The 27,628-nt window shown below is 39.6% G+C and overlaps 1 protein-coding gene across 1 annotated transcript; it reads left to right on the top strand.

The window, feature by feature from the left end:
- Nucleotides 1-205: 205 nt before the first annotated feature.
- LOC121984513 (mannosyl-oligosaccharide 1,2-alpha-mannosidase MNS1-like) lies at nucleotides 206-24,405 on the top strand. Its single transcript, XM_042537466.1, has 14 exons — nucleotides 206-712; nucleotides 1,043-1,090; nucleotides 1,175-1,339; nucleotides 1,459-1,571; nucleotides 2,662-2,727; nucleotides 2,926-3,097; nucleotides 17,332-17,421; nucleotides 20,939-21,066; nucleotides 21,188-21,253; nucleotides 21,364-21,472; nucleotides 21,568-21,666; nucleotides 22,174-22,254; nucleotides 22,335-22,505; nucleotides 23,875-24,405. The coding sequence occupies exons 1-14, from the start codon at nucleotides 560-562 to the stop codon at nucleotides 24,139-24,141; spliced, it is 1,728 nt and encodes a 575-aa protein (XP_042393400.1). The 5' UTR covers nucleotides 206-559; the 3' UTR covers nucleotides 24,142-24,405.
- Nucleotides 24,406-27,628: the final 3,223 nt, after the last annotated feature.

The following is a 27,628-nucleotide window of genomic DNA, read 5'->3' as shown; positions in this document are numbered from 1 at the left end:
AGTTTTTTAAATGTATCATATAGTTGAAAGGGGTTTTTAACTTGGATTGATTTTTTTTTTTTTGTTTTTTTACAAATTTGAGTTCGATTGGTTTAGACGTTGTTGAATTCTTAATCTAAGATTATTTAATTCAAAATTGAGTTGTTCGTCAACATAAATAAATTTTCATACATAAAATTTGGTTAAGAACATTTAGAAAGATGTGATGATTTACAAAGATTAGAAGCCTTTTTCATCGAATTCGAGATAGTTTTTCATGTTTCCAGAATCCAATCAATCCAGTCGTCCATTTCCTGGATTCATGCCAACGCGCGATTATCGGCTTCCAAAATATCATCATCAAAGAGGAATGAATAATCAAGTATCGGACCGAAGACGATGAAGAGATCGAACCAATCCGTAGATTAGGAAGGAAGTCAACACGGAAGACGGCGACTCCATCCAGAATAACTCGTCGACGCGCAGATCCGAACTCAGTTCCACCCTCGTTCTTCTCCTAAACTGGAGATCCCGAGGGCGTAGGATTCATCGGCGACAGGCTCCGTCTCGGAAGGATCCGATGGTGCGGCGGTCGTTCGCCTCAGGACTGTGGCGGTACCTCCACCCCGCCTACTACCTGAAGCGGCCGAAGCGGCTTGCCTTCCTCTTTATCGTTTTCGTGGTTGCTACCTTCGCCATCTGGGATAGGCAGTCTCTGATCCGCGAGCACGAGGTCCTCCTTTTCTTTTCTTTTTCCAATGCTTCTCTACGCGTTTTTGTTCTTGCTGATACCATGAATCGCTGGCTTGATTTCGAGTTGCTTTTGTCTCCTTACATGCGAACAAACTGGAATAGTAGAGCCGCTTGTCATTATTTTCACAGCCTTTTGATTTTTGAATTGATGCATTGTGGAGAGACCGAGAAGGTTACAGTTAGAATTTGGTGGTGTCGTTCATATAAGTAGAATAGATTATCATCTAGCTAAGTGCTTGTATCTTCTTAAATTCTACCAATGGCTTTATATTTATCTGGGTGGAATATTAACATCACCTGAAAAATGCAGGCAGAGATCGTTAAAATTCAGGAAGAATTAAACAGATTGCAAGATCAGGTATATGGAATATCTATGTACTTTCCCGTTGTGTTTTACATTTGAAGGGATCTTGAAGATTTTATCAACTGTTTCTTCTTGTAGTTGCGGAAATCTAGTGTTTTAGACGAGATGAGTGAGAATGTCAAGTTTATTAGGGAAGTTGAAATGGATCCTGTTAACTATGAACGTAGGGAAAAGGTTAAAAAGGCTATGCTTCATGCATGGAACTCATATGTAGAGTACGCTTGGGGCCAAGACGAGCTTCAGGTATGTTGTGAAACACACTCGCGTTCTAACTAAAGTATATAAAATCATGAGCTAATCAATAGTGCCTGATTTTCTTTATAAGAATTTGAATTACATCATGTCTTTCCTTTATTGACCAGCCACAATCAAAGAATGGTGTAAATAGTTTTGGTGGTCTTGGAGCAACCCTTGTAGACTCTTTGGATACATTATACATAATGGGCTTGAAGGATGAATTTCAGAAAGCTAGAGAGTAAGTTGGGAATTTTCATGTTCTGCAGTCTATTTTAACTTACTTGAAGTTTCCTGTTTGCATTAACCAAGCTTGAAAATTTGATCATATTTTATCCTTGTTGCGTCATATGAAAAAAAATGCATGATGCATTTACAGGGGTTCGATTTGAAAGGAAAAAACTATATTGGAAATTTTTGTACATTTATATTCATTGAATGGGTTAAATAGAAAATGAATATCGTTGTTGACTTCACGTAAGGCAGGAAGTTCACAAATTTTTTGCACCAGGCTACCCGCCCATGTCATACCATGATTGGGGGGAAGAGTGGTGGAGGGAAGAGTAATGGATGTATTATTTTTTTGAAAATCAATTCAATTTTATGCCTGAAAGATTGATTAGCCATGTTATTTAGAAGACAACTAATGAAGAAACATAGAGAAAAGAAGAATTTGTATATAATTTGACTGAATTAGCAAAACCTTCTTATTGTGGTGGATTTTAAAGAAGGAATATCTAACAACTCAATGTGCAAGAAAATGAGGAATATCTAATCATTCAATGTGCTAGAAAATTTGTATGATAATATAATCAATAGTGTTAGAGCTATTGAAACTGTATTAAACATTTCCTTTTTAAAATTAGTTTTATATCAAGGTCACCTCCATGTTTGTCCTTTAGTAAAATATAACTTTACATATTATATTCAAGAGAAATCTTTTTGGTGTATTTTATTTATAGTGTAAATTGTGCTTATTGATGGAAGCGTACATAGAATAAACTTGAGCTTGAATTGCTGAGAGGAACTTGAGAAACTAAAGGTTTTAAGGTAAATGAAACTAGTGAATGGGTTGAGTTTGTTTAATTCTAAATATGGCGTGTTACTTTGAGCAGGTCCACATAGAGTTGGCAGGTGTACAATATGGTGTATATATTTAATTCTACTCAATAAGGTTTAATTCTACTCAATATAGTGTACATAGAGTTATTAAAGTTTTATAGCTGGTGTGATAGAAAAACATATAGCTTTGTTTAATCTACTCAATATGAATGCTTTGAGCTTGTTTAATTTTTTTTCCTTAGTGACTGATTTTAACTAATAATTGGCAGGTGGATTGCAACTTCATTAGACTTCAACAAAGACTATGTAGCAAGTGTTTTCGAGACAACCATAAGGTGGTGTTATAAGGTTTAATGTATTATATTTCTTTAATCTTATTTTCTAGGTAACATGTAGTAAATAGTTATCTTGAACTTTTTTTTATTAGAATGCTGCTTTTGCTTTTCTTGAAAAATATGTTATCTGATTGCAGGCTGGTTTAGAATTTTCCCCATGGGCTCATATCTCTTATTTTATGTCTGTTCCAATTTCAGAGTTGTGGGTGGACTCCTTAGTGCGTATGACATGTCTGGGGACAAGTTATTTCTTGACAAGGCTAAAGACATTGCTGATAGACTGTTACCAGCATGGGATTCGCCAACTGGCATTCCTTACAATAGAATTAACTTGGCTCATGGAAACCCTCATAACCATGGATGGACGGGGGTATATCTCTGAAACCCACTTTGCTTCTTCATTCGTAATAGCCCCTAGTTGAAATATCAAGCTAACATTGATTTTTTAATTTGTGGTTTCAGAATTCTGCACTTCATGATAATTTCACATTTGCATTGATACTTCATAAATAGATAGACTAGGGACGAGGTTGTTTAAGCATATGAATTATGAATAATTTGATGAAGAATATTGCTTTAAATTATAAGCCCCTCATTCAGTATTGCTTGTTTTCCTTCATTTTTTGTTAATTGATCTTCAAGTTGGAAATACAACATGAGATAAGAGGGCATTAAAATTAAAAATAGTTGCCAAAAGTGTACTCGGTGAGTCAAAGGGACGTACATCACCAAATAAAAGATCTTGGTGGTGGAATAAAAAAGTATAGGAGAAAGTGAAAGAATAGCTTATAGCATATTACATACTTGTAAGAATGAGGAAAATTTTAAAAAAAGTATATAGTAGCCAAGAGAGAGCAAGAAAATAGTGAATGGAGCCCGGAATAAAACTTCTGAATGCTTATATAAAAAATTGGACATAAAAGAAAGGGAAAGAGATATTTATAGAATAACTAAACTAAGAGAGAGGAAGATAAGAGATCTTATCTAAATAAGATGAATGCAATAGGGTACTAGTAAATGCTAAGGAAATAAAAAGTGTTGGAAGGGATATTTTCATCAACTTTTTAATGAAGGTTTCGGTGACCAACTTAACTTAGATATTTAAGTAGGTCAAATAAATATAGAAATTTTTATAGTAGAATTCAAATTTCAGTAGTAGAATAAGTTTTAAATGGGATGCAAAATGGAAAAGTAGTTGAACCAGATAATACTTGAATAGAGGTATGAAAGTGTCTATGGAAACAAGGTATTGAATGACTTATAAATTTATATAATCCAATATTGAAAACTAAACAAATAATGTTTAATCAAGAGAAGATAAGTACTTTAGTTTCCTTATATAAGAATAAAGAAGATGTACAAAATTGTGCGAACTATAAGAGCATTAAATTAATGAGTCATAACATGAAAATTTTGGAAAGAGTACTAAAAAAATCTAAGGAAGGAGATCACGGTGTCCAAAAAGTAATTTGAATTTATGTCGTAAGGTCGACAATAGAAACTATACATCTTCTTAGGCAATTAATCAAAAAATATCGGGGTATTAGTCAACCTAAAAAAAAACTTATGATAAGAGTCCCAAGAAAAATTATATTAAGAATTCTAAAATAGAGAAGTGTTAATATATCATTATTATCGTGATACGACGAATAAGGTTGACCCCTGAAGTTGGAGTCGAAGTCAATAAAACTGGCTGATGTGGCGGTGAAAGTGAGGGTTCAATGATTGTATGGCTTGGCCAAACCATCCAGTCGATCAGACAGCTTGTCTGAACGGATTGCCAAGTCCTCCCGGCTCGATGGAATCTCGAGTCGCGAGCTAGTTCAGTTCAGATCCGAGCTGCACAATCATACGACTCGGCCAAAACATCCAACCAAGCGAACATCTTGTCCTTAACGGATCGCCAAGTTAACCCGGCTCGACGGAATCCCGAGTCGTGGCCTAGTTTAATTCAGATCCGAGTGGCACAATCGTATGCCTTAGTCAAACCATCCAGCCAATCGAACATCTTATCTGAACGAATCACCAAAACTGGCCAACTCGATGGAATTCTGAGTTGCGGCCTAGTTCAGTTCAAATCCGAGTGGCAAATTGTACAACTCAGACAAACCATCCAGTCGATTGGATAGCTTGTTCGATCAGATCGCCAAGTCTGCCCAGCTCGACGGAATCTCGAGTTATGTCCTATTTCAATTCAAATCCGAGCGGCACAATCATACGGCTCGGCCAAACCATCCATCCTATCGGACATCTTGTCCGAATGGATCGCCAAGTCTGCCCGGCTTGGGTTACTTGCCCGAGTGGGCGCCGAGTCCTTAAGGAGGCCAAGTCCATAGAATGGTCAACGCTCAGTCGACCCAATCTCGTCCAATTATAGAGTCCGACTGGACGTTGGAGAGGATTCAGTCGACCTATCAGGAAAGCATAATGGGGGTCCATCAGCTCAACAACTCAATATTCCTTTTTGGCATCTTGTGTAACCATTGTCAGGGAATCAAGGGAATATTCCCCTTGCCAGTTCTACACAGGAAGTTTCTACCCTGCAAAGCGTATGAATTACGGGCATATTCTATGAAAGGTGTCAGAAGGTCATAATAGTTGGTTCTATTTTGGTAATGCATGGAGAATCATACAGAGAGGAAAAGTAATACTATATAAGGGGATCTCCATCTACAGGCGCAGATACGTGAAGCTTCACTATCAAAGTTCATTTCTTCTTTGTTATTGTTCTTCTTCTCCACCACCGTTCTCTTGACTTGAGTGTCGGAGTGCCTACGCTAGGACTCCTCCTTGACCCGGTGATTGATGTTTTTTTACCTCTAGTTCTTCTCTGTGGTATGCAAGTCCGATGTTGCTTGAAGTTTTCTCATGGTCAACATAAATGCCTCGTAACCAACGCGCCATCTTCTCCTATTCGAGACAAGATTAAATTTGGCGTGCATCTGTGGCAACTTCGCCTAAATTTGGAACACGAAGATGGGCGCAGCTAGACGATTTACATCTGTTACTTTGTCACAAGAGGACCTTGAGTTGCTCGTGATCGCATGAGCACAAAAGTTGGTGCTACAACAGTAAGCTGCCGGACATCCCTTGCCGAATGACCCGACGCTCTCGGTGACAGGACCTCACATCGAGTGAAGGACCAGGGCAGAGGGACTGACGAAGTTTCCCACGGTCCCTCTGCAAGTCAACTTCAATTAGGTACTTGTTGTCACATTCCAGAGGAGTCCCTGTTCGGCAAATAGACAACATCTTTCCCCTATGATAATATACAAAACCTAGATATATAGTCACACAGTTGTAAAAGTATAATAACCTACAGCCTACACGGCTGGAACAAAACATAGCGGAAGACATAAGGACAACCCATATAAACCAAAAATGACAAATTGCGAGCCGTCTCGACTTACACAACAATCACGAACAGCCACAAAAGGAGCCATAAGGCTAAACACCAAGTCCGAGTCAAATTATTACAACACCAAGTCTATAAAATCCAAAAAAATATGAGTAAAGCATAAAACAGAGTAAGAGCCGTCCTCAGATATGATGTGGGATTGACAGAGAGGATACTCCTAGTGACTTTGCAACATCTAAATGTTACCTAAGAAACACAAAAGTACAAATGAGGGTGGTGAGTTTGGGTGACTCAGCGGGTAATAGATAAGATAGTGCATAGTCAATATAAAATATGGAGATCAAAACATACAGTGAACATTATCATATATGACATAATAAATGCACATAGTCATAACTGACATAATGAATACATATACCTAATCTGGATCTAACACACATGATATAGTGATTAGTAAACTCACTAAGGATCAACAACAAATCTGCTTGTAATACCTAAGCAATATAAATGACAGTATACACATGTATGATAAATGAATATGTATGAAACATGGTATCTATATGCAACAATCATATCTCCAGCAAATGCAACAATCACAAGTAAATGCAGATAGTATCTCTAAAAGATGCACCGCGCATCATATACATCTAAGTGACCGAGAGGGTAGGATTGTGATGACTGCTCGTGCCTCCTAACACTACATCAATATGATCGAGACGGACAGGATGCAGAGTAGCTATCTAGATACATTACAACGAGGGATAACTTCCTGCACGACTCCAGCTACCACTACTCAGAATGGCCCAGCGAGCACAACAAGACAAGCTGAACCCAACTCCAGCTACCACTCACCCTGAGTGGCTGAATGGGTAGTGAATACGACTGACGATTAACTCATACCACAAGGGAATAATAGTCGTCAGCATCTATATAGTTCAATGATGAATATGATGTAAATAATCATGATACAGATACAGTCATCATTAATGCAACAACACAATCAGTAATAATACCTCCAGTGCATGATGCATCTAACACTTAAATCTATAGGTATAGGTAGATTCAACAGGTGTCTATTAAACAATAAATACAGTAAGTAACAATACTTATAGTACACACTAGACATGTATGCACCCTACAACATAAGGATAATCATCATGATACCTCCAATAATCACACCAGACATATGTGCTCAGTATAATCAATATGATTCCTCCGATAGTATACACCAGACACGTGTGCATACATAACATAGGTATAATCAACATGAATACTCTAATACATACCAAACATGTGTATACTCATATGCATAATCAGCATGTTAACTTAGTCAATAAGGTATCTCCTACAATACATACTCTATATGTGTATACTCTACATAGTATAGATATCAAAGCTAAGACTGTATAAGAAATAATTAGATTATCTCTAAGATCAAGCACGCAAGTATCAAACATGGATAAATACGAGTGGTAAAGCAACCTAATTTATCAATTAAAAATCTGCACTAAGTTCAATGAACTATAGAGCAAAAGGAAGAAGTGTCTGCCTTTATTTATTGATCGTGCTAAAACAATTCCATGTCTAAACGCTCGTCTTGAATCAAAGTCTTATATCAGTATATTTTATTTAGCTAAATTCATATGAATGAAATAACTAAATAAAATCCTCAAAATTAATTAGGGTAATTATAATTGAACATGGTCATTAAATAAATCCCTGATTATGATTAACTTTAATTAATTCTAATTTTCTTAATTAAATATGATTTATTCCCTTATTAACTCTAATCTAATCCATCCCAATGATTAGATTAGGTTCACCTATCATCAATCCTAATTGAATCAATCGGATAACAAATCCGTCATAATAAATCACAATATCAATCAAATGATCCTAATAACGATCATGCAAACATCTACATCAGTTAATCACCAAATAACCATCATGAATCAACCATACTTAATTCATCTCAATAAGAACTGACTAATCTCATCCATAATTAATCACAACTACATTGAATTTGATATCCCTAAGCATTCCACCATCAAATTGCATCAGATTCATGCATAATTCATTCTCCAAAACTCACCTAAATTCGAAAGTGGTTGATGGTGGTTCATGACCAATGGTGGTGGTCTACTGTTGCCCCCACTCCATTTACTCGCTAGCATAACAACCCAACCATCAGTTAGCTAACAAATCTAATGCAGAAATGAATCAATTCTGTATTAATCAAACATCATCACAACTTTCCCTAATCCGATCTATAGCCACTTTATGAAGGACTCTTGATGCAACAGCGTAGAGAAAGGAATTCTCCACTCCAATCTGTTGTCGTTCGATGGAGATCCCAGAGGTAGCTGTGTGAAATTTGCACTCTCCTCGAATCCGCAGAGAATGCATTGCTCCGATGGTTGTCCTCCTCACCAAGTGTTGAATCCGATTGGGTGCCCTAGAGCACTGAACGACAGTGGTGTCGCCGAGCTGAGCACTATGCAGGATGCCATTCGTGAAGTATGGCAGGTGAGAGGGTGCTAGGGCACGTGATGAATGTGTGATGGAGAGACTGACCGCTCCCTCTCTTCAATGGTGATGGCATCGAGGTGATGGGTGAGTGTGGCGATGCCTCTTTGCTCTTGGCTATAGATTGGCTCGTGCAGGGGTGGGCGACTCGAAGAAGGGTAAAGGAGACTCAGTCAGCGACGGGTCGAACTTGAGCGATCAAAGGGGGAGAAGGAAAGAGGCGAAGGATCAGGTGGAGAAGGGAAATCAGGGCGTCAATGTAATTGAGAGGAAGAAAGGAGAGAAATTGAGTTTATATTCTCCAACTTAGGTCAATTCTCTCCTAACCTTATGTTATTAAAACTTAATCAACTCCTACTTAATGGTTATTCCAAACAAACTTTCTCTTAGACTAATTGATTCATCCCCTTAAATGTGTCATACAGACTACATTTAAATTCTATTATTTTTTTTAAATTCCTATAAAATTCTATAAGGTTATTTCTCCGATTACACTTATTATTTAATTGTTGTATCTTACACCTATATAGCCGAGTGGATTTCCTCTTATGCCACCATCTGCAATTGCATACCACTGAGCGTTGTTCCCCACGCCCCTCGAGGATAGGGCCACTAGAAGAGTTCCCCGGGATCATCCTCAGGAGACGCGTCTGCTCGAAATTTACGAAAGGCGAAGGCTCCGGTCCCCAATGACTCCCACGAGTGAATAAGCATGTCATTCTCCCTAGAAATCTTGGAGGACAAACTACTGAGTCATTTATGACCCTTAGTAATTGGGGAATACGGAGGAGCAACCGACCTAGAAGATCATCTGCTCAAGTTCGAAAATACAGCTATCCTCCACCAATACATAGATGGTGTTAAGTGCCGAGTGTTCCTAACTACCCTCTCGTGCTCGACACAATGATGGTTCAATAGGTTGTCAGTTGATTCCATTTGTTGTTTCAAAGATTTCCGTAAGGCTTTCCTCCACCACTTTGCCAGTAGTCGTCGGTACCACAAGACCACATTGAGTTTATTTTTCCTCAAGAAAGGGCCTAAAGAGACGCTAAGGGCATACATCAAGCGGTTTAACCAAATAGCCATGGATGTTCTCTTGGCCACTCCAGAGATTCTGGTGAGCACTTTCTCCCAAGGGCAGATAGGGATTTCTTCCAGTCGCTGATCAAGAAGCCGTTTAGAGATTTCGACCATATACTAGGAAGGGCAACCAAGTACATAAATGTGGAGGAGGCATAGTCTGATCAAGAAGCCGCTTAGAGATTTCGACTATATGATAGGAAGGGCAACCAAGTACATAAATGTGGAGGAGGCATAGTCTGATCGAAAAGAGGTGACCGCGCCTACTCCTGTCTCCGCCCCGAGCGCCAAACCCCTCTCCTTCCTCTGTTACACAAAAGACCCCGAGCGAGCCATCTATCACATCCACATAAGCAAAGGTCGAACGGGGTTTAACACGTGGAAGCCGAGCAGATGTGATTCCCTGAACCTCGCCAATGGACTCCACAGTTCTGCACTTACCACCGGTCAAGAACCCATAACACTGAAGACTCTTACCAGTATAACCAAGAGATGCACCGAGCAGTCGACCAAGGGTTTCGCCAGCGTTTGCCGTCTCCCAACAATCGAGGTTATCAACGACTGAGCATACCGCCGAGGAGAGGCTCTGGGAATGCCGGTCGAAACCAACAGCAGCCCTAACAACGAAGCAACTAAGCCCCAACTCAGGCACCTGCCGAGCCATCATGCCAACCGACTTGAGAAGAAGAAAATTGCAACAATGTCGCTCTTGGAGATATAGGAATGACAGCGGGCGGCACAATTGACAAAGATTCTAATCGGGCCAAAAAGTCACACACCTGTCAATTAGAGATTCATGCAGTCGGGTGTAGCCGAGAGCAGGCACAAGGGCAGAGATTAGTTTCGGCCCCAAGGACTTGGAGGGGGTAGAAGTGCCTCATGATGACGCCTTGATCATCAAGGCTGTTATAGCCAATTACAACAGCTATCGTACTTTTGTCGGGGAGTTCTGTCAACATCATATTCAAGAAGACATTCAAGTAGCTACAGATAGAGAAGAGCGAGCTCCAACCCATGACAACGCCATTGTACGAATTCACGAGCAACGAGGTACAATCGATCGGACAAATCCGATTGGCTATCTCTATGGGGGAGGAGCCCTTGATGAGGATCCACCGATCGACCTTTGGTGGGCATGCCTTCAGCCTACAATGTGATTTTGGATCGATCGACATTGAATGAATTCCAAGTTGTTGTCTCCACTTTCTGTTAAAAGATCAAGTTCTTGGTCAACAACTCAGTGGGAGAAGTAAAGGGGACCACCTAGTAGCACACAAGTGCTATGTAGATGTGATCAAGATTGAAGCTCGCGTAGCTTAGAATACTCAGCGAGTGGAAGTTAACGCCATCCATGAAGTGCCCTCGACGCTTGTTTATAAAGAGGAGTTGCAGATCTATCCCGGTTGACTGGAGGCAACCACTCAAATAGTAGCTAATCTGGTCCTAGAATTCAAAGCAAAGCTAATCGCGTGTTTAACGTGTAACAATGATGTCTTCGCCTAAACTCCCCAGGAAATCACAGGTATATCCTTGGCAGTCATGGAGCACGTGCTCCATGTCCGCCTAGATGCTCGGCCAATCAAACAGAGGAAGCGAGATTTCCAAGCCGAGTAGAACACAATCATCCGAGCAGAGGTAGACAAGCTACTCAAGATAGATAAATTCGAGAAGTACAATTCCTCAGTTGGTTGGCCAATGTGGTGCTAGTGGCTATACCAGGAACAAATGGTGCATCTGCGTAGACTTTAGGGATCTGAACAAGGCGTGTCCAAAAGATCATTATCCCCTATCACACATCAATCAAGTGGTGAACTCAACTGTTGGTTGGAACTAATATACATGTTGGATGCATATCAAGGCTACCATCAGGTCCCTTTGGCCAAGGAAGATTAGAAGAAAGTCAGTTTTATTACTACAGAAGGGAATTATTGTTATAATGTTATGTCGTTCAGACTAAAGAATGCAGGGGCAACTTACCAACAACTTATGAACAAAGTATTCCGGAAGCAGATTAGAAGGAATGTGGAGGTGTATGTGGATAACATCCTGATCAAGTCCCTCTGAGCGACTGATCTGTGCATGCCATAAAGGAGACGTGCCGGACCCTAAGGGAGTATGGACTCAAGCTCAACCCCAGCAAATGCTTATTCGGGGCTAAGAGCGGGCGCTCCCTGCATAGTGTCTAACCAGGCAAATCATAGCTCTATCTTGGTTCATCTCGAGATCGTTCAATTAGAGTTTACCATTCTTCAAAATACTCCGCCGAGCCACCAAGTTCCAATGGGATGCCGAGTGCAATAAGACACGGGAAAAACTCAAAAACTATTTATCTGTTTTGCCTGTACTTGCAAAATCCATAGCTGGTGAGCCACTGTGGGTATACTTGTCTGCCATTGAAAGTGCTGTTGGGTCGGTGTTAGTACGACAGGAGGGCAAGAAGCAACAATCAATGTATTTTTTAATAAAATATCTTTTTTTATTAAAAGATATTGAATGCTGCTACACTGCTTTTGAGAAGTTAGCATATGGACTAGTCTTAGCCGCTCAGAGGTTATGCCCCTACTTTCTTTCTCATTCAATAATTGTATTGACTAACAACACCTTAGGCCAAGTGCTCATCAATCCAGAGGATTCGGGAAAATTGATCAAATGGACCACGGAGCTGAGTGAATACAACATACAGTATCAATCCCGAGTGACCATCAAAGCTTAGGCCTTAGTCGATTTTGTGACCGAGATACAGAGCCCGGAGTCAGAAGAAACTCGATAAATTTTCATGGGCAGGTCGTCCACTGGGCAAGGTAGTGGAGTTGAGATTCTTATGATATCACCTCCCGAATACAAAATGCAATTATCCGTTCGATTGAATTACCATGCCACTAATAACGAAGCCGAATATAAAGCATTGATAGTCGGTCTGCAAGCTGCAAAGCATGTGGGAGCTGCCCGAGTCTTAATATACTCAGATTCCCAGCTGACGGCTTAGCAATTGTCAGACAACTTCGCGATCAACAGTGAGCGGCTCAAGTTATATGTGCATGCCTTTGAGAGCTTAAAAGTGGGATTTCAAGAAGGGACCTTATAGAAAATCCCTGAGCGGAGAACCAGAAAGCAGACGAGCTAGCCAAGTTAGTCGGGGCCTTGGTCCCTTGGGCACTAGACAGGCTGGTGGAACAAATACTTTTAATAGTCCATATTAAGTGGCAAGCCAAGCTGGAACTATAGTGCGACTAGAGAGCACCTTTAATTTCTTTCCTCCATCAAGGAATTTTACCCTCAAGTCAAGAGCAAGCGCGTATGATCAAGAAGAGGGCCGGTCAGTTTATCTTAGTAGGAGATCACTTGTACAAGAAGGCTTTCTCTCGCCCCTTGCTTAAGTGTGTAGGTCCAGAAGATGTACTGTATATTCTACAAGAAGTCCATCAGGGCTCCTGTGGGAGCCATGCGGACGGCCGATCACTGGCTCAAAAGATTTTGTTAGCTGAGTATTTTTGGCCCACCCTGTAGGCCGATTCGGCTCGGCTAGGAGCCACTTGCTTATTGTGTCAGAAGCACCAGAACATCCCGCACCATCCCACAGAGTTGTTGAAGATTGCAATTGTTTCATGCCCATTTGATCAATGGGGGATAGATATTATAGGACCCTTTTTGATGGCACCCGCTCAGAAAAAATTTCTCTTAGTAGCCGTGGATTATTTTTTCAAGTGGGTAGAAGCTGAGGAGTTGGCAAAGATAGCCGAACAAAAGGTCATCAAATTCTTATGGAAGAACATTATTTGTCAGTTCGGAATTCCCTACAAGCTCGTCTCAGACAATGGAAGGCATTTCCAGGGCCGGAAAATCAGGGAGTGGTGCTCAAGTTATAATATTTACAAGCTTTCACCTCTGTAGCTTATCCTCATAGTAACGATAAGGCGGAAGTCACTAACTGGTAGATCCTCAAAGGACTTAAAACCAAGTTGGATCACGTTGGAGGGAGTTAGGTGGATGAACTGCCCAGTATATTGTGGTTTATGGTGGAGAAGCAGTTATCCCGATGGAGGTTGGCATGGATTTCGATCGGAGGGAATTGTATGATGAAGATAATGACGGCCGACACCTCATGGAACTTGATTTGGTGGACGAGGTCAGAGATAAGGCAGCAGCTTGGCTGGTGGCGTATCGCCAGTGGATGAAGCAGAACTATAATCGGATGATCATCCCTAGATTTTTTCAGGTGGGCGACCTAATTTAGAAGCGAATCAAGCCGATTAGGGATGTTAGCAAGTTGGAGCCATAGTGAGACGGGCCATACAAAGTGATGCAAAAGCTTGCCTCGGGCTCCTAGTATCTTCAGAATGTGAAAGGAAGAAATTTGGATTGGCTATGGAGCGCAAATCAAGTGTTATCCTGCTTGAGAATATACCTATGATAAGTTAATGTATCTTGTTAAATATTTATGCTTAATGAACGCAGGTAAGCTCAACTCAAGAAGCCCAATTTCCATATTTTCGTTCCAATTGACAGAGTTATAAGCGTGCTTGCTCACACGCCTATGTCCTTGACTCTTGTGCCGATCGGCCGAGTTATAAGCATGCTTGCTCATGCGTCTATGTCCCAGACTCTCGTGCTAATCGACGGAGTTATAAGCGTGCTTGCTCATGCTCATATGTCCCAGACTTTCGTGCCGATCGATCGAGTTAGAAGCGTGTTTGCTCACGCGCCTATGTCCCAGACTCTTGTGCCGATCAGACGAGTTGTAAGTGTGCTTTCTCACTTGCCTATGTCCCATACTCTCATGTCGATTGGCCGAGTTATAAGCATACTTGCTCACACGCCTATGTCCTAAACTCTCATGCCGATCGACCGAGTTATAAGCGTGCTTGCTCACGCACCTATGTCCCAGACTCTCGTGCCAATTGGACAAGTTATAAGCGTGCTTGCTCACGCACCTATGTCCAAGACTCTCGTGCCGATCGACCGAGTTATAAGTGTGCTTGCTCACGTGCTTATGTCTCAAATTCTTGTGCCGATCGGTCGAGTTATAAATGTGCTTGTTGAAGCGCCTATGTCCTAGACTCTTGTGCCGATTAGCCGAGTTATAAGCATGCATGCTCAGGCGCCTATGTTCTAGACTCTCGTGTCGATCGACCGAGTTATAAGCGTTCTTGCTCACGCGCTTATATCCCAGACTCTCGTGCCGATTGACAGAGTTATAAGTGTGCTTGTTCACGCGCTTATATCCTAGATTCTCGTGCCGATCGGTCGAGTTACAAGCGTGCATGCTCATGCGCCTATTATCCGCTTACCACTTGTTATACGTCTTTCCCGCTCACTTTTCGTGCCAATCAATCAATTAGCAAGCCGATTGGGACCGAGTGATAAAGAGTAAGTCATTACGCCGCTTTCATGATCTCGCCCGATAACTACCTCGGGATTGGTACACATATCCCAGTCGATCCAGGAACCTTTACTAGCTCTTATGGAGGCCTGTAAACAATGAATAAGCCCTCAAGTCGAGTCGGGCCACATCCGGATCGGTTAAGTCAGGGCCAATAATCGTATCGCTCAAACCATCCAAGTTAATCGGATATCCATCCGGCCTGATCTGTGTCCGCTTATGTAATCGTGACAATCATGAGTATCGGCCGTTATCCAATCGACCTTGACAAGTGGTCCAAGGGACGGCCAAGTTCGCAGGGCTCGATCACTAATCGGAGTCTTGCTAATTTGTCGGCTTACCAACCGAGCTAAGACAATCGATCTTGTCAAAACCATCCAGCCCGTTAGACAATGTCAGCTGATCGCCAAGTTCACACATACCGAGAATCCCAAGTTACGCTTGTTCAATTCAGATCCGGAAAGAAGATGAATTAAACCAGTCAGCTAAACCAACTGTCCAATTACATCTTCGTCCGAACGGATTATCAAGTCCGATTATACGGCTTCCGGCTACTTCAGAACGAGCACCGAGTCCCAAAGGAGGCTAAGTCCGAGAAGCCACCAATCGACCCAATCACATAGTCCGTCGAGAGGATCTTGGTCATCTATCATCAAAGTTGGGGGCCCACCAACGACCAATATTCTTTCACATCTCGTAATCGCTGGCTGTGAATTGTAATAATATTCCTCACATTAGACAATGTTTCCACCGCAGAAGCCCATGAATCTACTTTGAGCCATGTTGGATTGGGTTCGTAATAGATCGTAGAGGAAAAATCCTGCACCAAGCGTGAAAGATTAAGCTTCATTTATCAAAGTTCATTGTTCATCTTCTCCACCACCAGTCGCCTAACTTGAGCGTTGCCAACGCCTAGGACCCTCCCTGGCCCGGTGATTGACATTTTTTTGCCTCTAGTTCTTTATGGTATGCAGGTCTGATAATGGTGCCAGGTCTCTGTTGCTTGAAGTCTTCTCATGGTCAACATAAATGCCGCGTAACCAGTTCACCATCCTCCTCGATTTTGGGCAGGATCATAGCATATATTGAACTAATTAAGGATATGTATGGAATGTAATGACAAGAATCAAGAGTGAAGACTTCAGGCAGATTAACCCAAGCATTTTCATAAAGATAGGGTTATATCAAAGATCAACTTTTAAGTCCCTATTTTTTTACACTAATCATGGATGAATTCATTTGATCGTATGTTGTTTGCAGATATTGTTTTAGTAGATGAGACACCTGAAGAAGTAAATGCTAAACTCGAATCTTGATGTGAAATGTTAGAAGTGAAAGATTTTAGACTTGGTAGAGTAAAAACACAATATATGAAATTTAAGTTTAACAATATTAGATGTAATGAGATAATTGTTAAGATAGGAGATAATGAATTGTGTTTAATCGAGAGTTTTAAGTATTTAAAATTATTTTTGCAAAAGGATGGAAGGATTGAGAGATGTCTTACATAAAATACAAACAGGATGGTTGAAATTGAGAAAAGCGTTAGGTGTGATTGTAAAGTTTCTCTAAGATTTAAAAGAAAGTTTTACAAAATAATGGTTAGACCTGCTATGTTATATGGAACTGACTGTCGGGCTGTGACTCGAGTACATGAGCAGAAGATGAGAGTTACAGAGATGATGATATTATGAATGTGCGGATATACAGGATGGACAAAATAAGAAATGAAAATATTAGAGATAAAGTCGAAATTACACCTATTGAAGACACGTTTAAGATGGTAATGTTCTCGTTAGACGATGTGAAACTATGATAAATATGCAAATCAAACGAGGAAGTCTAAAAAAGATTTGGTTAGTAACAATAAAATACAATAAAATTTATTTAAATATAAATGATAATATAGTTGGGGATGGATCTCAATAGCCTAGAATGATCCATATAGCCGACCTCACCTAGTAGGATAAGGCTTGCTTGTTGTTGTTGTTGCTGCTGCTGATCTTCAAGTAAAGAAGTTTGGAACACATTTATGGTCAAGAACTCATCAACAACTAAGTATCATATTCGGGGAATACCTTTATTGTATTTTCATGTGTCGAGATTTTCAATTGGACTTTATAAGTGTTTCTTATTATCTTTTTGTTGTATTGCAGGATATTCTTGCTTGACAATTCTTAATTTTAACTTTTCCCCTTTTCTTATTTGTGCATTTACACTATTTTTCAACTTTTTTTTTTCTTTGTTCATTTCTTTGCAGGGAGAAAGTATTCTGGCAGATTCTGGCACTGAACAGCTTGAATTTATAGCCTTGTCCCAAAGAACAGGAGATCTGAAATACCAGCAAAAGGTATTATCAATAAATTCCATCTCATTATATTTAGTATAATTTGGTTGCCAAAGACACTATAGAGTGGATATCACTTTTGTATGTTTCAGTGAGGACTTTACACTACTCTCTTGATTGTCAGCTTCATCTTATAGGTCATTTAGACAATTTTCTACTTACAGGCATTATGGAAACAGGTTTATGATACTGATCTGCTGACAAATGATCTAATATATATATATAATGCAAATAGATTCTTTTGTTGTTGATTGATTTTTCTTTGTTTGATTCTGGTGCAAATCAACTAAGAAGTGAGATTTTTTTATGTTTTACAAGATCTCTGTAGTTAGCACAGAGTTAAGTTAAATAGATGCTCATAATTGTTCCATTAGGTTGCATAATATGGAAATAACTTATTATGAATTTGTTCTTCTCTGTGCTTGCAACACAATGGTATGCCCTTGAGATTATAGACTAATCATTGAGCTAGCTTATTATTGTGTAAGATAACAACAACAACAACAACTGTAAGCCTTTTTCCCACTAGTGGTGTAAACAATGCTCATCCTCTATATCGTCAAGTCTATATATTAAATAAATTTTATCTTTTTATTCATGTTTGCTATGTTTATAGTGGTGGAGAGTTAGAAAATAGTGTATATTTATCATAGTTTCACATCGCTTGGAGCATTTATCTACAAGACATTTCATTCCGCTCCGAAGTCTCTGAGTCCTTTCCCCTGTGACGATGACGCCTCCTTCTCTGATACGCCTTATTTTGCCTCCGTTTGTTTGCGTATGCAGACCTTACCTCGTCCCTCTCGCAACTGCATCCTCTCGCCTAATCCGCAAGATAACACATTCATGGGAAGTAAAAGTCCTTGTTTATTTTTATAAAACTTACCTTAAGTTTAAGAGTCTATCGCGTATAAAACGCTAACTCTCGTCGTTTCACCCATCTGCCGCCAGATTCGCGTATGTCACGAGACATCTCTCTCGATCAATGTTTCAGAAACGATCCTAAATATTTAAATTTCTCGGTTCCAGGCAACTCGTCCTCTCCTATCTTAATAATTATTACTTCTAATATTGCTAAACTTAAATTCCGTATATTCTGTCTTTATTTTAGTCCGCACCTTCCTCCTCTAGGTGTGTTTCTCGAGATTAATATTCTCCTTCACTTCGGCTGTCATCTACATAATTCAGTGATGCACGGGTGGCAGAATCCATGTTTCGTAATAATTAATCCTGAACTTTGATCCTAAGTTCATCTTTGCCGTCAAGTCATTAAGTTAACTCGCTTTGAAACTTGTTACGTATATCATCCATACAGTACGTTATCGTTTATTTCGTCATACCTTAATTATATATGTTCGCGTGTTAATTAAATATACGCTACGCTCTATAAATTCATTTCTTGGGACTTTCTTTCAGAAATCTCTTATGGGATCCTTACGCTTCTTCACCACGCCAAACACGCCAGATCTCTGATATTTGCCTGCTCCTAATATTTTCAATCTAATTCAAGAAGACGATAGCTCTGAATAGCTGCAAGTACATTGATTCTATCTTCCGCGTTCCGTAACATCGACATAATTATGGTCTCCTCCTAATCTCTTTTTCTTACCCAGTTTACAAATTCATTAGAATACTCTAGTAGTTTAATTTTTCGATACAGACGCCTATATTCAGACAATAAAGTCGTAAATCCCTTTTCTCGCATTTCGGGCGTCGAGCGTTCGCTTCGTTTCGGCAATTCTGACTACCAATCGCTCTGTGGAATGGATCGTGGCGTTCTTTCTATCGCATTCATCATTTTGATAAGCCTACCATGCTAAATCAAATTCCTCACGCCAGCCATACCTCAATACTTGCTTCCCACCTCTGCCGTTCCCTAAGTGGACTTCCACCTTCTTTCCATTGTCCGATGCGTCGATTAATCACAATACGGCTCACGAATCATACATAAATCAATTCGCACGCTTCCACCGGCTATCTAAATTACCTTATTGGTCTCCACTCACAAAAGTCATGGCACAAGCTCTTTTAAAATACATTCCACCGCCTAAGCTAAGTCGGGTTCATCGCTACTCATTAGCTATACATTCGTCTTTAATGATCATTTGCCCAGATTTTAAATTCGTCTTTTTCCTTCTTCTTGACCCATCTTTGAGATATAATCTCGCTATCAATCATATAAATATCCTCTCTCTCCTGCTTGGTGAATATAATTCTCAATGTTGTATAATAATTCTCGTTTTCCTCATAATCCTTAGCCTCAAGCTCATTCTCAGGAGATACTACTGTTATAGCAATGTTGAGAGATCTTGACAGTATACTCTGATTTTCACGATCGTCTAATCATGATGACCTTGTTCTTCTCTCTAAATTAAATAAACGGCATTCCCATCCTTTACCGACACTTACAATCTATGTTATCCTATGACATACATATATGGTATATATCGACGAGATGATATCCAGGTAGTAGTGTAGGTTAGTCTACGATCCGTATACGACTAATCTTATTCTAAATAAGTCAATTTATGATTTATTATTATAGTGATAAATGTTCTTCTTCTCTCAAAATGTGTTATATAATGTCACATAAGCTCGCAAAATCAAAATTTTCCTTCCTTATCAAATTCGAAATTCGAACGTTTCTAGTTCGATAGTTTCCCTACATCCGACCTCACTCGATTTTCACGATTATTCATCAGCCATCATTTTTCACCTCCTATTAAAACTTTTCATTCGTGGAATATTTTGTAATATTTCATCTAAGTCCTCAAAACCTTAATTTGTAGCTAAATCCTACTTATCATATCGCTAATTATGTTCATAGTTTTCTTCACACTATTATTACTTAAGAGTTATAATTCTATCCCCTTTTCACTACTCCTACAACTGTCATCCTTTAACAAACTATCTGATAATACCCACTCCATTTCTTGTTTTACTTTTTCAGTGCCGTAACTAACCCAGTTCTCTATCATCTCTTTCTTCTCACATCCATTGTCTCTTGTTGTATATAAAATATTAATTTTTCTCTAATCATCTACTACCCATTGATTTACAAAGGTGAGAGTTCCTATATTCCAGTTCCAAATCTTAGATTATTAGTTTTCCTATCATATTTGTTCTTATCTAACCCATGTGTGAGAACTCTGCCTATTTAACACTACAAGTTCTGTGGAGATGTAGGTCCCACTTTGACGCAATGCATCCGTGTAACGAACTCTTGCATTATCACTACACACGGAGATGTAGCGGTCCTCGTCTGTAGCGTTATAAATGGACCTGCCGCGTTCCTTCCGGGGAACAACCTAGCATTAGCACAATAGTTTAATGGATTCATTCATGAAATTTTGCCATAGTTTGACGCTGGCTGGCAACCTAACGCAACCCTCCTCCTTTATCCGGGCTTGGGACCGGCCATGACTGGTCATCATGGGCGGAGTTTGTTGTGTATAAGATACTTGAAATAAATATTAGTTTCAAGGACCTCCCTGACAAACCTTGCTTTTCAATTTGCCAGGTAGAGAAGGTCATCAGGCAACTGCAGAAAACATATCCTAGTGATGGTTTACTTCCAATATACATAAATCCACGTTCAGGGGTAGCAAAACCTTATTCAACTATTACATTTGGTGCTATGGGTGACAGGTAAACAATTTTTGTCAGATACATCTTTTAATTGTTTATCTATATTTGTTTCTAATACCTTCTATCTGTTTTTTCTGTCTCTTCTCTAGAATGATTGATTTTAAGAATTATTTACCTGCAGTTTCTATGAGTATTTACTTAAAGCGTGGATACAAGGAAACAAAACAGAAGGTTTGAAGCATTATAGGTTGGTTGGTTGTGTTATTGATTTTTATTGGCACTATTATTTCAGTAACCTATAAGTTTGCAGTTATGGTGGAAGGTAACTTGCTAATATCTTGAAGCATTTGATTGCAGAGAAATGTGGGAAACATCAATGGAAGGGTTAGTTAGTCTGATACGGAAATCAACTCCCTCTTCTTTTTCATATATCTGTGAGAAAACTGGAAACTCTCTATCTGACAAGGTATGCTTTTCTGTAACCAAGTGGAAAAAATTGAGATCATCTTGGTCTTTATCTAAAATTGGGCGATGTGGAGTTTATGTTTGTGGCCTAAGCAGATGGATGAATTGGCATGCTTTGCGCCAGGCATGTTAGCTTTAGGATCCTCTGGCTATGCCCCTGAAAAAGCTGAGAAGATGTTATCACTTTCAAAGGAGGTAATTTTTTATGCATCTGCCTTCCCTCTTATTCCTTTGCATGAAAACGTATTCCAAATCTCATTTTCTTGAGTTCAACTGGTAGAAAGATTGATTTGATCACTATTGGGATGGAAGAAATGCAAAATGTCAATTAATTGTCCAAAGCTAAAATCTTCTAGTTGAAATTCCTCATCTTCTAGAAAATTCCTCTTTAATCTACCTTTTTACTACTACTATGGATGAGGAAAACCTGTTGCATATTTGTGGTTATAATTGTAGCATTTCATATTGAACCATTGTGTAAACAAAGTTGGAAACTTGTTGTTTGCTTCTCTTCCATGTTTATTTTATTTTATATAATTTTGATAATATTTCTTCCTTATTTAGCTACCATGATGGGTGCTTGCTGAAATCCTCTGCTATATTTATCTTATTTTAATTTCACAAAGGTCTCTTATATCATGGTTGATCAAATAACTCTTTTTTTTCTTAGATTTATCAATAACCGTGAAGTTATTTGTGCAGCTTGCTTGGACTTGCTATAATTTTTACCAAGTAACCCAGACAAAATTAGCTGGAGAAAATTACGTCTTTCGAGAGGGGCAGGTCAGATAATTCATTGTACTTCTGCACTGAAGTTGGTATTTTACTGTTCACTTTATGATGATTCGGACATATGATTGCAGGACATGAGTGTTGGAACCTCATGGAATATACTGAGACCTGAAACTGTTGAATCACTTATGTATCTTTGGCGTTTAACCGGAAACAAAACATACCAAGAATGGGGTTGGAACATATTTCTAGCATTTGAAAAGAATTCTCGAATAGATTCTGGTTATGTGGGCCTAAAGGACGTAAGTCTACTCATATCATCTTTAATTTATTTGCATTTATGTGTTAAGTTCTTGATAATGGATATAGGAAATAGCAAGGAAATGAGTTCCTGTTAACCATACATGGATTTGGATTGTCTTTTATAATTGTATTTGTCAATAATGAGACCATTCTTAATTGATAGTGAATTCTACCAAAGATCACCCTTTGCTAACCTGGGTGATACTATACCCAATTTATGCATTTACAACTTCTTTTTATTACTTCTCACCAACAAGGTTGCATTCATAATTTCAATATTTCCTCATTTCGTGTTGAAAGGTGAACATTTGGTCTTGGTTCTTCCTGGAAGATGATTCAGTCTGAGAATTTTCAGTTTAAGCCACTAGGCTTATAGATATATCTTTGGTGTGCATTAGAGTGATAAGCTAGACGATCTTTGACAGTGCACGTGTGATTTCTCCGTAACCAATACCCTGGATTTTGCATTTGGGGAACTTTTTGCTGAGGGTAACATTGCTCCGTAAGCTTTTCAGGCCATTGTCTTATTTCAAATTGCTATTTTAGACTGGTTCTTGATGGTTCGTTCACGTTTTAGTTCCAGTGTAACCTGTTTGGTCCTTCATACTTTTGTCCTAATTAAACATAATATAGTCTAGCAACTTTAGATTTCTAATTTACTTGAATAATGAGTCTCAAGATAAGAGAATGGGACTGAGAGGATAACAAATAATTAGTTTTTTTTTTAAAAAAAAAACTGTTTATCTGTGTTTACCAGCATGCCCTTTGCTTTTTCCTGAATCTTGGTAGGCTTTCTTGATATTATAAACTTTGATTGTCTGGTTCAAGGTTCAAAATATCCTGCCGGGTCGAAATTTTAATCTTTAGCTGGAACCATATTATTTCTATATCGTGTCGATGTTATGATGTATAATGCCCGTAATAAATGGAGTTAAAGAAGGAATGAGATGAAGTATAGGAACGAGACAATTTCTGTTTTAAATTTTATACTATGTTGGATGAAAGAATCGAAATATATCATTCTAATAAATTACTCAATATCACTCTGCATATAATGTCTCTTTCCTTTGCTTATTTCCTTCTTACCTTCAACCTTCAATCTGTCATCGAAACTATTCATTGGAGTGTCAACACAATATTGGAATAACATCCTTTTCAGTTAAAGACCGAAACTATGACACAAATCAAAATTTTGAACTTTAGTGCTGAATGATATGAAGTTTCGACCGTTTCATCTGGCATCATATGAGATTTCAAACAAACGTCTCGTTATTCTTTCACTCCAACACTTTTGGCATAATTAATCATTGGGATTGGGACCAAACATATCTTTAATTAGTTCTCACTCATATTCTGTTGTGTTTCCAGGTTAACACAGGCATGAAGGACAATATGATGCAGAGCTTCTTCCTAGCAGAGACACTCAAGTATCTCTACCTTCTCTTTTCCCCGCCCTCAGTCGTCTCATTAGACGAGTGGGTTTTCAACACTGAAGCCCATCCTTTAAGAATCATTCCAAGAACTGACACCGTACCAGAGTTGGGTGGTGAAGATGAGGCAAAACCTCAATCCAAAGTTATCGATAGGCGGCGGCCATTCGGGCGAAAGCAAGGAAGAATAGCTGATCACAACTAACAGTTTTGTAGTTTATTTCATTTTCAGTTCAACCAAATTCCCTCTGATAGCAGCCTCAGATGTTACTAAGAAGCAGGGTTTGTCGCTGCTAGCAGAATCTCCATCATTATTTGGTTCCCTGAACCCAAGGAGCATTATCCGAAATTGTATTTAACTTACAGAATTTGTCCTCTATGATTACAGATTACTTAGCTTGTTTATAACATTGATTCTGTAAAAAAAAATATTGATAAATCTAGTTAATCTTATTGACTCCTTCTATGATGACAGGTTCAGTCTTATAAAAATTTATCATCGGCCAACAAGATAAATCGAAAAACGTGCACGATGATCAATCCAGAAGTTCAGCATTTTTTGATTATAAATCTTATTTTAAAAAAATATTCTTATCAATACATCATAGTTGAGATTAAATATTCAAGTTAAGATTAAATTGTAAATATTTAAATGATAATTTAAATATTCTACTATAATATCATATTTTATAAAATATTTGGGCCGGAAGAACATTGAATTAATTAGACTGCATTAAGCCTCCCTCTACCTGGTAGTTTTTTTTATTTATTGTAGCAGTAGTTGGTGTGATGAAAAATTTAAGTAATAGAAAATTTTCTTCTGATTAAAAATCATAGATATTTTTAATGAAAATAATTTTCTTTGCAAAGATCCTAAATTATTTTTTATTCATATATATATATATATATAAAGAGCACAGTCAGTGAATAAGTGGGAATGTTGACGGAGAAAAGATCTAGAGTTAGAAATTATAGATTTGCGCACTTTGGCACTGGTACTTCGTCGCTCAAGTCAGAATCATAGCAAAATCGAGAAATTGTAGATGCATGTACATGTGTGCGCGTACTTGGCTAACGGAGATGACCCCTTTTTATACTGACTCTCATAACCTCCGCAATAATGATGTGTCAGAGATGTCTAATGTTAGAATATGTTAGGTAATTGACGATGTATAACAACCCTCTCCTAAGCTTCTAGGTTCTGTTGCATATATATGCCATTATAGTGAAATATTCCCTAGTAAGTAGCTATTATTCTCTGACAGGTAGTTACGATTTTTTGACAATACTGTCTCCTAGAGGGAATCTGATCGACTTAGAGTCGACCGAATTTAGGTTGGGAGTCACCCCCATGTGAAGAGTGGGGAAATGAGTCCCGGAAGTCCGATCGGCTCTTGGCCCGACCTGGTGTATGCTGGGAGTCATGTCTATGAGTAGTGGGGAGCTGAGTTCTAGAGGTCCACCCAGCTCTGGGGCCGGTCGGGTGTTTGTTGGGAGTCATACCCATGAGTAGTGGGGAGATGAGCTCCGGAGCTCCGACCTACTTTGGGGGCGATCGGGTGTTTACTGGGAGTCATGCCCATGAGTAGTGGGGAGCTGAGCTCCCGAATTCCGATCGGCTCTGGGCCCGGTCGGGTTTTTGCTAGAAGACATACCCATGAGTATGGGGAGCTGAGCCCTGGAGGTGAATGGTCCGTTTGGGTGCGTGCACCCTATCTTTGACTGCCACATCATTTTGACTTTGATGGTCACATCATTTTGACTATTGACCTCATATTACCTTTGGGGCCACATATCACGCGTTATATCATAAGCCTCCCCTTCAAGGCTAATCGAAAGAGGTTCATGACCAACTGACTAAACCTGAGTCTTACTACCGTTCGATCACCCAATCGGCTGCCAACTTTGTTTATCGCCACTCAATGTTGCAGTTAACATTATCTTTCTAAAAAAAAAAAATACATGTCAGGTGCTTGATATGCAAGGTAAGGCGCTGGTGATATACGAGTGAGAGCGCACTAGCGAAATGATTTGGTTATTTTGTCCATCATAAATGCAGTTTTATGGGCAAGCGCAACATGTTCCACCAACTCCCTTTTCTCTGGTGCGATAGTTGATGATAGATCGGATGAGAGTGATAGAGTGGGGGGGGGGGGGGTCGCTTTATTTTAAATTTTCTTTTCTTTAAATCGTTCTAGGCGGCAAAATGGTCGTTCATTTACTTCGTTCGGAGCCTACCTCGACTCCTACTCGAAGGCCCGCGGTCCTTGACCGCACCGATGGGCAATCACTATAACCCTTATTTCCGAAACATTCGGAAAGAAGCAGATCGTATAGATACAAGAAGTATAAGATAGTAAGAACCCTACTATCTTATTTAATTTTAAGTGCAATACAAAAAATTATACTGACAAAGTGTTGTTAAGCCGTACAGATACAGATCGGTACTTCCGGACGGAGTGACTTGTTGAGCTGATGAAGATGTGTAGCACAATCCGTACGCGAAGAAGAACTTTTGAGATGATCAGAAGTGTTGTTAAGCCTCAGACTTCGAGCCTCCTTTTATAGGTGTAATGGACGTTCGGTCGACCGATCCCTCTGTTCGGTCGACCGAACCAGCTCCATTCCTTCCTGGCTGGAGTCTGACGCTAGCTCGATCTCTGACATTAATTAATCATAAAGGGTTCGGTCGACCGATCCCATTTTTCGGTCGACCGAATAGGTTCCTTCCCTGTTCATCCTGATTTGCCGAGATTAACAGTTAATGCACCTTTAATGCTGATTGGTTCGGTCGACCGATCCACTTCTTTTCCTTTGCTTCTGATCGGTGCTCATGAACTGGTGCTGAGTCATCATGGTTCGGTCGATCGATCTTACAGTTCGGTCGACCGATCAACGTTTGATTGAACTTAGACTCTGTTCTGGTCTGATCTGAATACTATATTGCTTTTGCCTTGTTCGGTCGATCGATCCAGTCGGACCTACAAACAGTGTTAGGTAGAAAAGAATCCTGCAAAACAGATGTTAGCATACTAACAATATTATAATGCATGAGTAATATAAAGACAGTAGAACTGTCTTGATCTTAACTTGGAAACCTTTCCGGTTTCTTCAGTTGGATCAGTGACCTTAGGTTGTTTCCTTTAGGAGCCCGACCTCCCTGTCGCTCCTTCAGTTGAATACCTCAACTTACCTGCCAAACATTGGCCCTCCAGACCTATTTGGACTTTTGCCTGCTCAGTGTCTGATCGCCTGATCCACTAAGACTTTTCCTGCAATACTATATTAGCCAACAACAATAATAATATTACAGAATACAATGGTAAAACTAAACCTAGATTTACCGAGATCCGCTGGTCCGGTCGACCGTGCGCGGTCAACCGGAAACCATCCGATCAACCTTGCTTGGAGTTCACTCCTCCAAGACTTTTCGTTACCTAAGGTTATCACCCCCTAGGGGTTTCTCCACCTGGCTTCACTCACTAAGACTCAGTATTCGGCTACCCAGGGATCATGTCCTCCAAACCTATCCATCTGGCTTCCACGATCTACCGAGATCTCCCTTCCCTAGCCTACAGCTAGGACTCAGTATTCGGCTACTCAGGGATCAGGTCCTCCAGACCTCTCCACATGGCTTCCACGATATACCGAGATTTTCCTTGCCTAGCCTACAACTAGGACTTCCCTTGCCT

The sequence above is a fragment of the Zingiber officinale genome, chromosome 5B (assembly GCF_018446385.1).
Source record: "Zingiber officinale cultivar Zhangliang chromosome 5B, Zo_v1.1, whole genome shotgun sequence".
In the NCBI taxonomy this organism is placed as follows: domain Eukaryota; kingdom Viridiplantae; phylum Streptophyta; class Magnoliopsida; order Zingiberales; family Zingiberaceae; genus Zingiber; species Zingiber officinale.
Note: the sequence above shows the minus strand (reverse complement) of the source record. Positions and strands in the feature narration are given on the sequence as shown.

Coding starts and splice junctions, on each gene's coding strand:
- LOC121984513 (XM_042537466.1), top strand. CDS start 560: ATGGTGCGGCGGTCGTTCGCCTCAGGACTGTGGCGGTACCTCCACCCC. Junction 1,572..2,661: donor GAATTTCAGAAAGCTAGAGA/GTAAGTTGGGAA, acceptor AATAATTGGCAG/GTGGATTGCAACTTCATTAG. Junction 22,255..22,334: donor ACGTCTTTCGAGAGGGGCAG/GTCAGATAATTC, acceptor ATATGATTGCAG/GACATGAGTGTTGGAACCTC.